At 36.3% G+C, this 17099-nt stretch overlaps 1 protein-coding gene across 1 annotated transcript; it reads left to right on the forward strand.

Annotated features, from left to right (window-relative positions):
- Positions 1–1727: 1727 nt before the first annotated feature.
- LOC106660110 (protein maelstrom homolog) lies at positions 1728–3826 on the forward strand. Its single transcript, XM_014382952.2, has one exon. The coding sequence runs from the start codon at positions 1992–1994 to the stop codon at positions 3606–3608; it is 1617 nt and encodes a 538-aa protein (XP_014238438.1). The 5' UTR covers positions 1728–1991; the 3' UTR covers positions 3609–3826.
- Positions 3827–17099: the final 13273 nt, after the last annotated feature.

A 17099-nucleotide genomic window follows, 5' to 3' on the forward strand; every position in this document is an offset into this window, starting at 1 on the left:
CAACCTTATCAAATCGAGTATTCTTTTCAAGACAATGCAAGCGTTTAATTTATTAAATATGGTCATTTATATGCGTAATTAAGTGCATGTTAATTATTACAACATTTTTTATATATATTTTGTTATAAATTTTTTCGACGACTATGACACTAGTTTCTATAAGTACATGAAATGGCACGTAAAGAAATTGCATTTTTTGACCAAACTTAAGTTGAGTTGAAAAGTTATCGAAAACTGATTAATTATAGGGCTCAAACAATTCGACGTAGCAAATTGAGAATTCTATTTCATTGAAATATTTTTTCTCGTTCGAAAACATGAGTGAAAATTTTATTTAATTCGAGTAACAGTCGACGTGCGACTGTTTACTCATTGTCTCTTGTGTTTGTTTGGATACGGCGAAGCAATCGTTTTGTTACGCGATGTTACCCTAGCACATAAATTTGGACGTAAATATTATCGGAAAATATTTTTCACGAATGAGTTCTTCGTAAATTATTTTTATATTATTTTTTTTTTAAAGAACATATTCAAAAAATTGAATTTAAACAATGGCTTAGTAATTTGAACTCGTAATGGCGACCTTGGCAAAGGCAATACTCGACTAACCGATCTACTGACTCTTTTCGCTGTCAAAAGCGGGCAGAGGCGACTCGTCGAGCAATCTAACGCTCGGCCTGTTAGGGTGCGTGAGATGAAATTCTCGTCGTCGCCGCAGTAATGAAATATCAATAATTCAACGAGAAAAACTCATCAAAATTTTAACGCGCCCTCGTCGTGACTACCAAAAAACAGTGCTGTTTCGAGGAAGTCGAGCTGATCGGCGCTCAAGCTGCGCTGCTCCTTTGAATCGTCGCGATGAAGCTGGGCCGGATGATCCCCGCGACACCTTCTCGTCTGCAGCTCGCCGATCGATAGAAGAAAAAATTATAAACGCGCGTCGAACGTCATATGTATACTTTTGCGTTTTAATGGGCGCGGCAAGCTTCGAAGGAGCAAAAGATAATCGAGGCTGCTCGTCGCGTTGATCAACGTAATCGCCCCAACCGATCGCTCATTAATTCTCGATTTTACTCGGTGATACTCGTTTTGTGAAAATTGTAATTCAAGCTGTAATTCGTTTATCGAATCGTCGAGCGAGTCGTAGAATGGAGTTTTGCCGAGGCCTCGAGATAGGTGTCGCAAAATAGCTTCGTACCCGCACTCGAGGGCAACTATAGCGTCTCGTAAAACAACGAGATCGCAAATAAAAAAGTTCTAATTACATTGTGCTGTGCACCCACGAACGACGTTACTAAATTTGCGTGGCATTGCACACTCACTTGTTCACGTGGCATAATTTTACAAAGAGCTAACGAATGTTTTTGAGATTTCTGCAAAGACGTGCTACTAGCCAAATTTTAATACATCGTAATGAAATTTAATTTCCTCGAATAATCCGATGGATTTTGTGGAGAGATTGTTGAATATTTCAAACAATCGTTCATAAAACACGAGTATCGTTTCGTTCAATGATCTCGTTGAACCTGAGTGCGACAAAAAAAAGAGTCATCGCACGAATTGCGTTCAAAAATCCATGATCCAACACACCTCCGAAGGATCAAAAAAATATTTCAACGTATTTCCATGACCCCGTGATCGTAGTTCGTAGCTCGTAGCTGAAAAGTAGGGGAAATCCCATATAACACTCGTGTATCGCGACATTTCGCACCATTGTTCTTCTTCTGTCGGCTTGGCACCGTAGCTCGTCTTCCGAGCTCTCTCTCTTACGCGCGCGGTCTCGCAAAAATTACGGGTAATTTGCCACTTAGTTTCGTGAAATTAGTCTGAAAGATTAAAAAGTTCACCTCATCGCGTCTGACGCGAGTGATCATTGTCGTTTGTTCCAAAAGTGCGCGTTTGGAAGTGAAAGAAAACCCGTGGAAACCGCGCGCCCGTCGCCGAAAATCAAATTCGAAATAGATCAATTTAAAGAGAGGATTTGGAAAAAAATGCCCAGGGCAAAAAAGCCGAGCGCCTTCGGCAACTTCGTGCAAGAGCAGCTGAAAGAGTCCGGCGGCAGGACGAACATGAGGGATGCGTGCAAAGATCCCGAGTATGCCAACGCCAAGTGGAAGAACATGAGCGCTGACGAGAAGGCCATGTACAAGGCCAAGCTGAAGACGGCCAAGCCGAATCAGAAGAAGATGACTAATTTGGGCGAAGATTTGAAGGACGTGGAGAGGGAGGCGATGCGCAAGAAGCAGTTCGCCGATGACATGAACGTGTACATAAATAACAAGGTCAACGCCGCTAGCCAGGAGCACAGGCTGAAGTACATGACATTTTACATTATTCATTGCAACTATTTCTACAAGAAAATTATTACCGGCGGAGCTGACTTTTTCCCGGCTGAAATTTGCATTATCGAATGCAACTTAGAGCAGGGCATAAAGAACACTTATGTGCAACATGTCCGCCCTGATATCGATCAAGGATACAGTGCAGAAGCTCAAGAACACAGCACCAAGACTCACCAAATCCCCGTGGATGCCCAATTTCAATACAAGAGCTTCGAAGAAATGTACGAAGAGATTCGCATGTTCATTATGCCTGGTATGGAAGGCGACAAATTACCTCCGCTGTTTACTCGTTACCGACGCGGTGAAAGTCTAGCATGCGAATCAGTAATTTCCATTATGGATCAGTTGGCCAAAGCCGCAGGTAAACCTACCGATCTCATTCGTATCTACTCCCTGGAAGATCTTATTGCAAGTATGTGTAATGCGAGTCTTGAGACAGCAGGGAGTCCTTTTGAACCAGCTCTTGCTACGAAAAAATTAAATAAAGATGCGTATCAATGGAAAACTGGAATTCAATGTAGTTATCATACTACTACTTTCAAGTGTGGAATGGCGTATTGCAGTCAATCGTTTGTTACCAGATGGTTCTATGCTATTTGTGATTTATGTTGTAAAGAACTGAAAGTTAAGAAGAGAAAGGGTGTTCATTCTCCACCGGAATCAGAAGTGTTTTTTCGTGAATCTTCTTTGAAGGCTTCGAGCATTTATGATAGCAAAGGAGCAACACGATCAAAGTCAAATACAAGTTCGAAGAATGAAAAAAGTCAAGATGCTGATTTCGTCGTAGTCATGCATAGTAGGAACCATAAAAATTCATCAACTGAACGATCCGTCAAAAGCCCTCAACAAATCTTCAGTGCTTTTACTACCAGTAGTCAATCCCTCCAAAACAATGATGCAAATTTCCCATCACTAGGAAATGTACCTTGGAGAAGAAATGAAATTTCGTCTGCGGGTAATGCGTTGGAGAATTTAACCATCAATGATAGTAAAGGAGCAACTCGATCAAAGTCAAATACAAGCTCGAAAAAAGGAAACAGCCAAGATGCTGATGTCATCATAGTCACGCATAGTAGTAATCATAGAAATTTGTCAACTGAACGATCCGTCAAAAGCCCTCAACAAATCTTCAATCCTTTTACTACCAGTAGTCAATCCTTCCAAAACAATGAAGAAAGTTTTCCACAACTTGCAAAACCAACCCAACATAATTCTTCTATTCGAAAAAATAACGTTAAAAAGCAGAAAAGACGACTAAGAAAATAAAGGAAAACACTGGTAAAGCTAATTATTATAAAAGTATTCGTACAAAATATTTGTAAAAATATTTATAATTTGTAAATTCACAGTTGTATATTTGTAATTGAAATTTTATATATTGTGACTAGTAATTCTCGTTTTTACTAGATTTAACTTTTTAACAATCGACTCGAGTAATAAATCAAAAATAAATTTGATTGAATAATGTCATAATTGTGCTTCAAGTTTTTTGTTTCATTGAAAGTCATCACACAATTAATACTTGTTATGTACATTGCATACGTATAAAAAATTTTTCAGACAATCATAACGTTACTCGGAAAAAAATGGAATATATTACTATAACATACGCATAAATCAAAGAAATCTCAGGAATCGGCAAATGTTTGTGAACGCACTTCGCTTGCATTGGTCTGTTGCACACGCGAAGCGGCCAAGCTGTAGGTCATTTTTCTATCTCTCTCTATTTCTTCTGATTCAATTCAGTGACGTTCCTTCTAATTTTATAGCTTCTTCATAGTATATAGCTTCCGTCGATGAAAATGACAAGATGTTTAATAGCTCGCAGCGTGTTCACTGGCAGAATTAGACCGTAATTATAATAAAGGGTTCTATGAATTTTTCTCATACGCCGTTATTATTTTATGAAAGATTTTATTGATAAAGTTGAATAATGTGGAATGCATAAATTGGGGCCATTAGAATTTTTGGTACTAATCTAAAACGACGAAACGTGTAATCAAATTCGTAAAATTTGAATCTATTCAAAGCAAAATTTTCATCGCAAACAAATGTTTGCACTGTCCTAGCATGAATGCTAAAGGGATTTCTCTATTTTCACTCTCTCAACCATTATCCGGTACTTGCGGTATGTTTGAGCGTCTATACCTGTACATAAAATATTTTATTTCAATTTATGCTCTTGTATTCTAATAATTGATTTGCAGTTTTAAAATGAGGTCGGCTATGCTTCAAAAAAATTTCAACTTTGAAACGTTGATTTAGAGGTGAATTTGTCTGGTAATTTTTTCCCTCCAGATAATCGCGAGCCCCATTTCGAGCTCGCCTTGGCTATTCGACTTTTTGCATAATTTCTTATTCGAAACAATGAAAATACGCACTTGCCTACATGTGCCCTCCACGACAACGCGGATATAATTAACCAATACGTCTTACATGGTTTGTCGTGGTGCAAAGCTAATTCAACACGCCTTTCATGATATGAGCTAGTAAAAGTTACATCTAAATAGTCATAATTTATTCTTAAATATTTACAAAGGAATACTACAAACATAGATACCTGTCGATTATTCATTACTCAGTTCACAAGATTTAGGTGATAAATAGCTGACCGAGATGATCGAGAATCAATATGTATACTCTTTCGAACCCGTAGTTTTACACCATGCATTAATATACCGATCGGCGTTCGAGCATATATTGTCGCTGATACAAAATCACGGTAGCATGAATTGAGAGCTACCGATCTGCTAATCATTAAATTCAAGTCGGGTCTTCATTATATTTCGTCGACTACAGTGCGGAAGTTTGGAGCGAACTCGAGAAAATAATGAAACGTACATTCAAGAGCACGAAGGACAATATAAATTTATAGATACGTGGAAGCCAACAAAGCCGTCTGAGTAGATGTCTGTCGGACATTAACATTTGCACAAGGCGACGATGAGCGAAAATTACGTATGAGATTCATGCTTAGTTCTTGTATTACATCGTGTCCTTAAATTTTCATATCGATCGTATTAATTTAGCCCTCTTACAGTCTCAGAAACTATTGATTTTAATTGAAAAATCCATTTTTTCATACCCGAGATAAGTTCACAGATCAGTCCTTTCCGCGAAGCTCAAAAATTCATGAAAATTCAATCATTATTAATACCAGCCTCCACCATTAGGTGGCGAGTACTTACATCTGCAAATCTGCAAATGGCAAAGTGAAAATACGTGTACAAGTCACAACAATATTTCGTTTGAAACTTGTAACGTGGTTTTCCGTTTTGACTATTGAATCGTCAAATAGTGTCCAAATATCATTATTTCTGCGCACATACGACATGTAGTGTCCATTATCAGTTCTCAATGACTTATGAGAAATTATGCCAAATAAAAAATTATTTCAAATTCTTCTTTGTCACTATTCCTATAAAAAATATTGGTGAATTCATAATTTATCGTAAACTTTGAAAACTCATGTTTATAGAAATTTTGACTAATTGTGTAAGGTCAATGTGGGTATTTTCGCTCAGCTAAGCCCCTATTTTCGCTCAACTTTGAATTCAATCTTTACATGAAATCAAAACTTAATACCAGTATTTAAATAATAACTTTGTGTTAAACATGCTCAGCTCAATACGATCAATTAAAAAAAAAATTTTGTGTTAAATTAGATCTTTAATATTAAATTATTGAGCGAATATAGAGACACGAGCGAAAATACCCACATTGATCTTATAACCATCAATTTCTATAAATGTATCGTGTTGAAGTAAAGTGTTTTTCATTCACGTCTGTCTTTGTTCACAAAACGAACCGCTTTTTAAATATATACCCTACACAGCTGCTCACTGTGGATTCTATGTTAATAATGATAAAGTTTTCACTTCTTCATATTGAATAGCGGCCTAAAAAAACATTATAATTATCTTTTAGCGATATAAAAATATATTCATAAGATTCATTCAAATATAAAATATATCCTTGGGAATATACATGCCGATTCAAGATATCGTTTCAAGTCATCGTGCATCGTCAACAAAAAAAAAGAAAATACCAACTATCAAAATGTATCAAAATGAAGTAAATAAATGCGATAAATCTTCAAAATTTTATTGAGAGAATCTCTAAACACTATCTATAAATATCGTATAGCAATCTTAAAATAAAGCCTAAAAAAGATCCACATAATTGAAGGTAAAATGTCTACGCATTGCTCGAACTATAAGATGCGTCAATTATGTATATAGACTTGAAAGAAATACGAATTTCCGATCCATTTGGGGTTTCCCAGAAGAATGTATGGCATATATACTGTATGTAATTCGAGTGTCCAAATTCCAATGGAGCATCAAACAATTATCCTTATGATCATTCCCGAACTCTCAAAATTGTCTCATTTTATATACATATATTACGAACCGTAAAACGAAGCCATTTTCACACAACTATTTCCACAGCTACAGATTTTTCTGTTTTATTAGCTCAATATATTTTTTAAATAAAAGCAAGGAAAAGCTAAAATCATCGATTATTATAAAAATATTACAAAGTAAGTATATTACAAAAGTAGCTGTCCCGCATTCGAGCGGGGAGTTGATAAAGACGGCAAACCATCGTTGCATCGACGGGCATTGCATCGAAGAGTCTGATGCGTAATTTTCACGTAGCCTGCTTGCATATAAAAAAATGAGCCAATTACAAGTATGAGATTTCCACCTTGTCGCCAGTTCTTATCACCGATAATTATATTAGAGCCAGCAATCTCTCTCTCTCTCTCTCTCGCTCTCATGCTCTTCTTGAAGTCCTTCGATATTGTGTACGTATACTTTTGTTTGACTATCTTTTTACGGTACGCGCTTATAGTAATTTGTAAAAATAGCAATTCTATCGTCAGACTGAGCTATATGTATGCGTTGCAAACAAGCCCGAAGAGAGATCGAGAGGAGACGCAGAGAGAGAGAGAGAGAGAGAGAGAGAGAGACCTTGAACGAGTCCAAGCACGAAAATTTTATTCAACCCTTGCTTGCCCAGATTTCATTCACGACTATACAGTAAGCAGAAGCTTCGGTATGGAAGTAAGCTGCAAAAGAGAGAAAGCAAAAGATAGCAAAAGCAGCGACGGTGCATCTTTTTTTTCGCAAATATTCCACTTCTCTTACTCTTTCTATCGGCCTTCGCTGCAGGAAGCGTTTGTTTTAATGCGCGCTTTACACATAACGCGAAGTAAAAACCGCTGCCAATTCATTGGCAAAGTGCTTCCTCATAAAAAATTATATTAATGAAAGGGTTTGGTTATTGAAGGGAAAATTCGTATTTCATTTTTGAATTTCAAATTCCGTTTTCTTTAATGCATACGAAAATCCTAAAAAACTTAAAGATTTCTAGAATTTCGTGTAAGATTACCTACAATTTTATCTTAGCCAAAAAGCCGAGAAAACAAACACACACACATACATACATACGGACATTTGTTGAGAATTCAATCAAGTTTACAAATATGTAAACCAAATTGTCCTACGAGGTCTGGTTCAAAATCTCGTTTTCGAGCCTATCACAGAGCTTCCTCTATGAGGAAGCAAAAGGGATACACCGCAGATACACGTAATATGGTTTCTTTACTGTATACGAGCCCCCGCGTTTATAAGTTCATGCTATGCGCGCGTGTGCCGAGTGCAGAATTGGCGTCTATAATTTGGTCTGGATGACCGATACATTTTTGCGTACGAGCTCCTGGTGACTACAAGTAACTTATCGTTATGAGTGCACCAAGTGCGTCGGCTCTTTAAATATCAGCCAGATTTTTTTTAATATCAGCTTTAATTCGTTTATTTTTTTCCTTTTTCGTGCGAATTGAGACCAACAAATTGAACGAGTTAATTTTGTAAGCGTGGATGAAAAATAATTTAATCCCTTGAGAGATTCAAAACGCAGTCTATTCTTATGACAGGAAATGATCTTTTAGAATAATTAATTAATGCTCACACATGCATGCGTTCGATCATGCGTTGTAATTGATGTTCACTCCAAGGCGACGGACACGCTGCATTTACAATTTAAAATTAGGCAGCACTCGTGTACGCGCGTTCAAGCTAACATCGACGCTTAGCATTTATAGAGCACCTGTTCCCTCTTTCGAGGCCCTCTTTCATGAGTACGTAAGAGGCGCAACGCATTGAACCTGCCGAGTTTCTCTTTTTCTCGCTCGCATCCTTGTTATACACAGGTCGGTGCAACATACTACACTGAAAAAAATTTTATACTCAAATCCAGCGAAAGTGGCTAACTGGATCAGCAAAAGATATTTGTCGCGGCAGCTAAATGATTTTGCTGGGACAGCAAAAGGTTTTGTCGTGGCAGCAAAATATCTTTTGCTGATCCAGCTGTCCACTTTCGCTGAATAGACTTAGGCACAAGGACGCTTGTAACCAATCGACTTGCTTTGGAAGTCCAATGCATGGCACAGAATGTGTAAGTAGCGGAGAGCAACGAACATCGTCGAGAGCCAGCCGAAGCAAATTTTTAGAACAAGTTCTAAATGCATAACTCGGAGTCGGTGGCGGCACACACGTGAGATGTTATTTGCTGGCATGTAACCTGCTGCTGCGGCACACACACACACTCACCCATACGATGTCGGCCTACACATCGCTGTTGCGATTCAGAGCAATCTCTAAAAGGATTCGCACTGTTTCGTTACTACACGCACAAACACGAACACACATTGCATGAGACGAGATCGCAACTCAAGAGCCTTATGCAAGCACACGTATACACACACGAATGATCACATACTCACACAAATGTGAACGATTCGAATGTCCGTTATAACACGACTTGACATCGTCAAATCGCACACGGCACCAATTTGCACAAACAAGGATGCTCCGCTGACCGCCAGTCGAAGGTACAATCACACATACACATACACACACACACACACACACACACGCATGCGTGTAAACGAAGCAACACCCGACGAGCCTGCCTGCGCGTGATCAGCGGGCGATCACACGTCTCCTACGATGCGACGTACGTGATAGCCGGCGTACCCCCGCTGACCCTACTGGCGGATGAGCGGGCGCGCATATACCAGCGCCGACCCGACGACGTCAAGGAAGAAGAAAGAAGAGAGACGCTGAGAAGGTGTCAGGACCGATGGGATCGGGCCCCAAGAGGCCGATGGACACACCGGCTGATTCCGAACATCGCAGAATGGGTAGAGAGGGGGCATGGTGAAGTGAACTACTATCTCACGCAACTCCTGTTCGGGCATGGCTACTTCAAAAGCCACAGCCAGCGCTATGACAACACACTTAGCGCACTCTGCCCGGCCTGCCCCACCACAACAGAAGATGCGGAGCATGTGTTTTTCCACTGTCCACGATTTCACGAGGAGAGGGAGAGACTTCAACAAGTCCTCCAAGAAGAAATCGAGCCGGAAAACACCGTCCGGCTCATGCTCGAGACCGCAGGCAATTGGCTGGCGGTAACGTCCTTTGCGTAATCAGTCGTCTTTAGACTGAGACAAGAAGCGCAAGAGGTGTAGATAAAACAATCCGGACAATGCTGTAGGAAAAAGACGAAAACGACGCTTCTGGTTCCCGAACCCCTAATCACCGCAAGGTGGACGGGGATGTACGGAAAAGACACAGATGTAGCAGAGAAGCTCTATAGAGTCCCCACCGAAGTAATGTTTAACGACGGTTTCCAGTGGGGTACTCGTTTCGAAGGGCCACTGGCTGCAGAGTTCACTCTGCCCACGTCCAAAAAAAAAAAAAAAAAAAAAAANGAGCTGCCGAGTTGCCAGCACGTCTGTCGTCTGTCGTTACTCCCAAAATGCAGAAACACATAGTATTGACTGTTTTTCGACCGTATTGCACCATGTCAGCTTATACGAATCCTCGCCAGGAGGTGTGAGTATGTGATCATTCGTGTGTGTATACATGCATTTGCAATGTGTGTTTGTGTTTGTGCGCGTAGTGACGAAACATGCCAGCGAATAACATCTCACGTGTGTATAGAAGTGTGCCGCCACCGACTCCGAGTTATGCATTTAGAACTTGTTCTAAAAATTTCCCTCGGCTGGCTCTCGGCGATGTTCGTTGCTCTCCGCTACTTACACATTCTGTGCCATGCATTGCACTTTCAAAGCAAGTCGATTGGTTACGAGTGTCCTTGTGCCCAAGTCTATTCAGCGAAAGTGGACAGCTGGATCAGCAAGACCCACCCCGTTATTCACTCCCATATCTTTTGGAATACGAAAAGATATTCCCAAACTCATATCTACGGCTCAACTTTGAATGAATGAGGCTCGCACGGCGTTGGGCGCGACGCAGTGACAGTTGCGTGCAACTTTTTGCTTTGAATGTGTGTATCACTGGCCCCAATCGAGGGGACTACCATTTGATCTCTTTGGAGGAGGCGCTCGTATAATCTGAATCGAACTGCACTCGTGGAGTTCGTTCGATTGTACAATTCGTTGAATCTTTTCAGAATTTTTCATTCATGCCGATAAAGCCTAGAGCTGAAAAACCGCTTTTTTTCACGAAAATAATTTTTTTAGGGCAGCACGAAGCCTCAAAAAATCTAGATAAATTTTTTAAATTATTTTCTTCATCAAAATACATAATTTCAAATTTTTTCAGATTTTTTAATTGAACGCGATAGAGTCTGAAGCCGAGAAATGTTATTTTTAACAAAAAAGGTTCCTGGTAAAAATTTTTTTTGTTGAATTCCTTGTCAAATTTTAATAAATTTGACCGTATTAAGTTTTCGATTGAAGCGTCCTAGCTCATTCTAGAGCATAACAAAGATTATTACGAAATTCTAAAGACATCCAACACACTTACATTATTTTTCAAATTTCTTCGATATTTAAATCGTTATTTTCAAGTCAACAAGTCACTTATCCTGAAAGAAAACTTATTTTACTTACGTGTGCTAATGAGTGTGGAGTCCAGATATGATAAATTACATTTATTTACTTTTGTAAAAAGGTATATAGAGACGCATAAATAATCATTTTATTTTTTTAAATATCATTTATTCAACTTTTCAGTTTTTCTTTTTACAATGGTGAAAATGATTTTTTTAATGTATGTACAAAAATAAAATTCAAAATGAAACTTAACTTTGTCTACATTAAAACAGTTTGCTATTACATTAGTTTCTTATATTTATCTTAAATCAGAAAATCATTTTCAACAGAAAATTGCTCCTGCGATTAAAGACGGTAGGTTCACTGCCGTACATTATCTGAATAATTGAAACTTTAAGAAAAATTTGGAATTTGTTTCTTCTTTATTTTGTGAGAATGAAATTTTCATGTTTACATTTTATTGCCCTTAGTTTAAAAAAATATGTATCAAAAAAGAAACAGCTATCAACGCATTGTCTCAAGATAAAGATTTGCAATTTATAAGAATTATTTATGAAAAAAAGTTGACGACATAAATTAATTAAAAACCGTCATTTTAAAAATTTTTTAAAAAATAAAAAATAAAACTTAGGTGTAAGAAATTTGTCTTACAAATATATATTTACAAATATGTATGTTTACATGAATAAATGTATCTACGTAAAGACAAGTTTTATTTTGAATAGCTTTGATCATGATCATTTTCATTAATATATAACTTTCCAGATTTACAATTTATGTTCGATGAGATTATGAATGAATAATAATTGCATAAGTTGAAATGCATAAGATGAAATTTTCTCTTTTGCTAAGTGTAAACACCCATCCAAATCATGATTTGTACTAGTTTGACTCAGCAATGAGCAATGCTTTGAGCAATGGATTATCAGAGATCGGCTTGATTCCTCTCGGACTCGAGGGTTCATTGTCGAAGTTTTGCGAAGTCACAGTGGATGTCAGTGGACTAGTCGAAGAAGCGGCAAAATTTACAACACCAAACGAGACCGACCCCACATACCCCCCACATACGAAAGATTCGCCGCCTGTTGCTGTGCAGTTAAATTATTTTTATTCACATTTGACTTGGCATTTTGAAGTCCATCGGGCACGAAGAGAGGATTATTTTGCTCGAGACTTAAAGCCATTTGATCAGCACCTGCGGTGCCTGTCACAAATGGTAATGCTGAAGCTATCTGAGAACAAAGTTTTGAAAATTGGGTCATTCCTTCGGGGTTCAGTGCATCTGCTAGGGTTTTCAGATAATTTTGATAATTCTGCATTATGGCCGCATTGATTGCGGCTATATTGTTTTCAAATTGTGCATCAATGTCCGAGTCGTTGTGTTGACGTCTTTCGTTGGGTACCGTAAACGTATTAGCTGCTAACGAAGCAACAGGATATGTAAAGGGATTATTAAATGGTGATTCGGATCTGGCACTGCTCGCCAAATATTCATCGTCTACCTGGAGCTCCGAATTCTTCATGTTTTCAAGAAAAATCTTAGCATGATTGACCCAGCCTCTCAAAGTAGATTCGGGAATATTGTGGGTGCGGGCGACCCAAGCTTTGGTTTTTCCATGAATCAAAACACATTTGATGGCTTTGATCTTATCTTCGGCCGAATACCGCGTGACAACTCGCTTTTTGGACGAAGAAGCTCGATTGGCCAACGAGCAAACGGGTTGTTTCGAATTGCTCGTTCTTTTCTGCTTTATAGTTTCGTTATCCGTTATCCGTTTGGGCTTCATTTTGTCTGAAAAACGAGTAAACGATCAATATAAAAATTACACATCAATTAAGTAAAAAGTCAATAATAACTTGGAAAGGGCGTATAGTCCGGAATTTAGCTGGATTTATCAAAAAATCGACGAAGCAGAATCTTAAGGAGGCTCTACACTAGACCGGGCCGTTTTGAAAAAATTTTTTTAAATCGCGGGGGCTGAAGGTTGAGATGAAAGTTCAAGGTTTCAAATGAAAAAAGCCGTGCTCAGGATGTCAAAAAAGTAACGGGAACAGGGGTCGATATATATTCAAAGTTTAAAAACGTGGGTCAAAATTTTAGGAAGATTTTAAATTCGAATCAAGCCTGTCAGTTTTTCTGTATGACTAAAACAAATTCAATAAATACATTTTTTTATGTATTTTTTGTCGTAGAATCTATTGCAGATACCAAATTAGCGATTACCCGGCATTTTGGAGGTAAAAATCGACCTTTTTCCTGCTTTTTTGGATACAATTTTGGAAAAATGCCATTTTACCCTTTCAGGAAATGCGTAAAAAAAATCTGGGAAATTATCTAAAAACGTAAAGATGTAGGATTTTTCCCGCACAATCGAATGGCTGTATCAGTTTTTGTCTGAAAATTTATTTTCAGTGATGAAATTGCACTTTTCCGTTTTTTTTTCATTGAAAATCACCCAACATATAGAAAGTTCGAGTTTTTTCTGTAGAATCGGATAAAAGTACTAGTTTAAGCCGCAGAAATAATCATCATCGAAAAAAATCGAAAATTCAGCTTTTTTTATCGTCAAAAAAAAATTTTCATTAAAAAATTTAAAAAAAAACATAAATAAAAAATATATATATAAATAAGAAATTTCTTAAAACAAATGTCTTTTTTCTCATTTCTTTCTGTCTCATGTCTACTAGAGTTATAGAAAAGTATATAGGCATTAAAGTTACAAAAAAATAAAAAAGAAAATAAAAAATATTGAAAATTTAGAAAAATAAATAAATGATGGAAAGTGCATAGGCATTGATAATATTACAAAATAATTACATTTAGGGAATTTCAGCAAGAACTTCGGGAAAAAGCAAGAATTTACGAAAGAATTGTTTAACTTCACCGATTAATACATAAGACGGGCTCCAAGCCCCCTGCAGGCCCTTCTTAGAAGAAGGTTTCTTCTAAAGAGCGAAAGAGCAAAAATATATATATAAATAAGAAATTTCTTAAAACAAATGTCTTTTTTCTCATTTCTTTCTGTCTCAAGTCTAATAGAGTTATAGAAAAGTATATAGGCATTAAAGTTACAAAAAGATAAAAGAGAAAATAAAAAATATTGAAAATTTAGAAAAATAAATAAATTATGGAAAGTGCATAGGCATTGATAATATTACAAAATAATTACATTTAGGGAATTTCAGCAAGAATTTCGGGAAAAAGCAAGAATTTACGAAGGAATTGTTTGACTTCACCGATTAATACATAAGACGGGCTCCAAGCCCCCTGCAGGCCCTTCTAAGAAGAAGGTTTCTTCTATAGAGCGAAAGAGAAAAAATATAAATATAAATAAGAAATATCTTAAAACAAATGTCTTTTTTCTCATTTCTTTCTGTCTCATGTCTAATAGAGTTAGAGAAAAGTACATAGGCATTAAAGTTACAAAAAAATAAAAAAGAAAATAAAAAATATTGAAAATTTAGAAAAATAAAAAAATGATGGAAAGTGCATAGGCATTGATAATATTACAAAATAATTACATTTAGGGAATTTCAGCAAGAATTTCGGGAAAAAGCAAGAATTTACGAAAGAATTGTTGACTTCACCGATTAATACATAAGACGGGCTCCAAGCCTCCTGCAGGCCCTTCTAAGAAGAAGGTTTCTTCTAACGAAAGAGAGAGAAAAAAAAATTTAAGAATAAGAAATTTCTTAAAACGATTGTGTCGTTTTTCTCAATTCTTTTTATGTCTCATGTCTAATAGAGTTAGAGAAAAGTACATAGGCATTAAAGTTTCCAAAAAATTAAAAAGAAAATAAAAAATATTAAAAATTTAGAAAAATAAATAAATGATGGAAAGTGCATAGGCATTGATAATATTACAAAATAATTACATTTAGGGAATTTCAGCAAGAATTTCGGAAAAAAGCAAGAATTTAGGAAAGAATTGTTGACTTCACCGATTAATACATAAGACGGGCTCTAAGCCCCCTGCAGGCCCTTCTAAGAAGAAGGTTTCTTCTAACGAAAGAGAGAGAAAAAAAAATTTAAAAATAAGAAATTTCTTAAAACGATTGTGTCGTTTTTCTCAATTCTTTTTATGTCTCATGTCTAATAGAGTTATAGAAAAGTACATAGGCATTAAAGTTTCCAAAAAATTAAAAAGAGAATAAACAATATTGAAAATCTAGAAAAATGAATAAATGATGGAAAGTGCATAGGCTTTGATAATATTACAAAATAATTACATTTAGGGCATTTCAGCAAGAATTTCGGGAAAAAGCAAGAATTTACGAAAGAATTGTTTGACTTCACCGATTAATACATCAGACGGGCTCCAAGCCCCCTGCAGGCCCTTCTAAGAAGAAGGTTTCTTCTGAAGAGCGAAAGAGAAAAAATATATATAAATAAGAAATTTCCTAAAACGATTGTGTCGTTTTTCTCATTTCTTTTCATGTCTCATGTCTAATAGAGTTAGAGAAAAGTACATAAGCATTAAAGTTACAAAAAAATAAAAAAGAAAATAAAAAATATTGAAAATTTAGAAAAATTAATAAATGATGGAAAGTGCATAGGCATTGATAATATTACAAAAAAAATTAAATTTAGGGAATTTCAGCAAAAAGTTTAGAGAAAAGCAAGAATTTTAGAAAAAAGCAAGAATTTACGAATGAATTGTTGACTTCACCGATTAATACATAAGACGGGCTCCAAGCCCTCTGCAGGCCCTACTAAGAAGAAGGTTTCTTCTAACGAAAGAGAGAGAAAAAAAAAATTTAAAAATAAGAAATATCTTAAAACGATTGTGTCGTTTTTCTCATTTCTTTTCATGTCTCATGTCTAATAGAGTTAGAGAAAAGTACATAGGCTTTGAAGTTACAAAAAAATAAAAGAGAAAATGAAAAATATTGAAAATTTAGAAAAATAAATAAATTATGGAAAGTGCATAGGCATTGATAATATTACAAAATAATTACATGTAGGGAATTTCAGCAAGAATTTCGGGAAAAAGCAAGAATTTACGAAAGAATTGTTTGACTTCACCGATTAATACATAAGACGGGCTCCAAGCCCCTGCAGGCCCTTCTTAGAAGAAGGTTTCTTCTAAAGAGCGAAAGAGCAAAAATATATATATAAATAAGAAATTTCTTAAAACAAATGTCTTTTTTCTCATTTCTTTCTGTCTCATGTCTAATAGAGTTATAGAAAAGTATATAGGCATTAAAGTTACAAAAAGATAAAAGAGAAAATAAAAAATATTGAAAATTTAGTAAAATAAATAAATTATGGAAAGTGCATAGGCATTGATAATATTACAAAATAATAACATTTAGGGAATTTCAGCAAGAATTTCGGGAAAAAGCAAGAATTTACGAAGGAATTGTTTGACTTCACCGATTAATACATAAGACGGGCTCCAAGCCCCCTGCAGGCCCTTCTAAGAAGAAGGTTTCTTCTATAGAGCGAAAGAGAAAAAATATAAATATAAATAAGAAATTTCTTAAAACAAATGTCTTTTTTCTCATTTCTTTCTGTCTCATGTCTAATAGAGTTATAGAAAAGTACATAGGCATTAAAGTTACAAAAAAATTAAAAAGAAAATAAAAAATATTGAAAATTTAGAAAAATAAATAAATGATGGAAAGTGCATAGGCATTGATAATATTACAAAATAATTACATTTAGAGAATTTCAGCAAGAATGCCGGGAAAAAGCAAGAATTTACGAAAGAATTGTTGACTTCACCGATTAATACATAAGACGGGCTCTAAGCCCCCTCCAGGCCCTTCTAAGAAGAAGGTTTCTTCTAACGAAAGAGAGAGAAAAAAAAATTTAAAAATAAGAAATTTCTTAAAACGATTGTGTCGTTTTTCTCATTTCTTTTTATGTCTCATGTCTAATA

The sequence above is a fragment of the Trichogramma pretiosum genome, unplaced genomic scaffold (genome assembly GCF_000599845.2).
Source record: "Trichogramma pretiosum strain Unisexual culture from Peru unplaced genomic scaffold, Tpre_2.0 scaffold165, whole genome shotgun sequence".
NCBI classification, from domain to species: domain Eukaryota; kingdom Metazoa; phylum Arthropoda; class Insecta; order Hymenoptera; family Trichogrammatidae; genus Trichogramma; species Trichogramma pretiosum.

What these genes read in the sequence shown, in the direction of transcription:
- LOC106660110 (XM_014382952.2), top strand. Translation starts at nt 1,992, where the DNA reads ATGCCCAGGGCAAAAAAGCCGAGCGCCTTCGGCAACTTCGTGCAAGAG.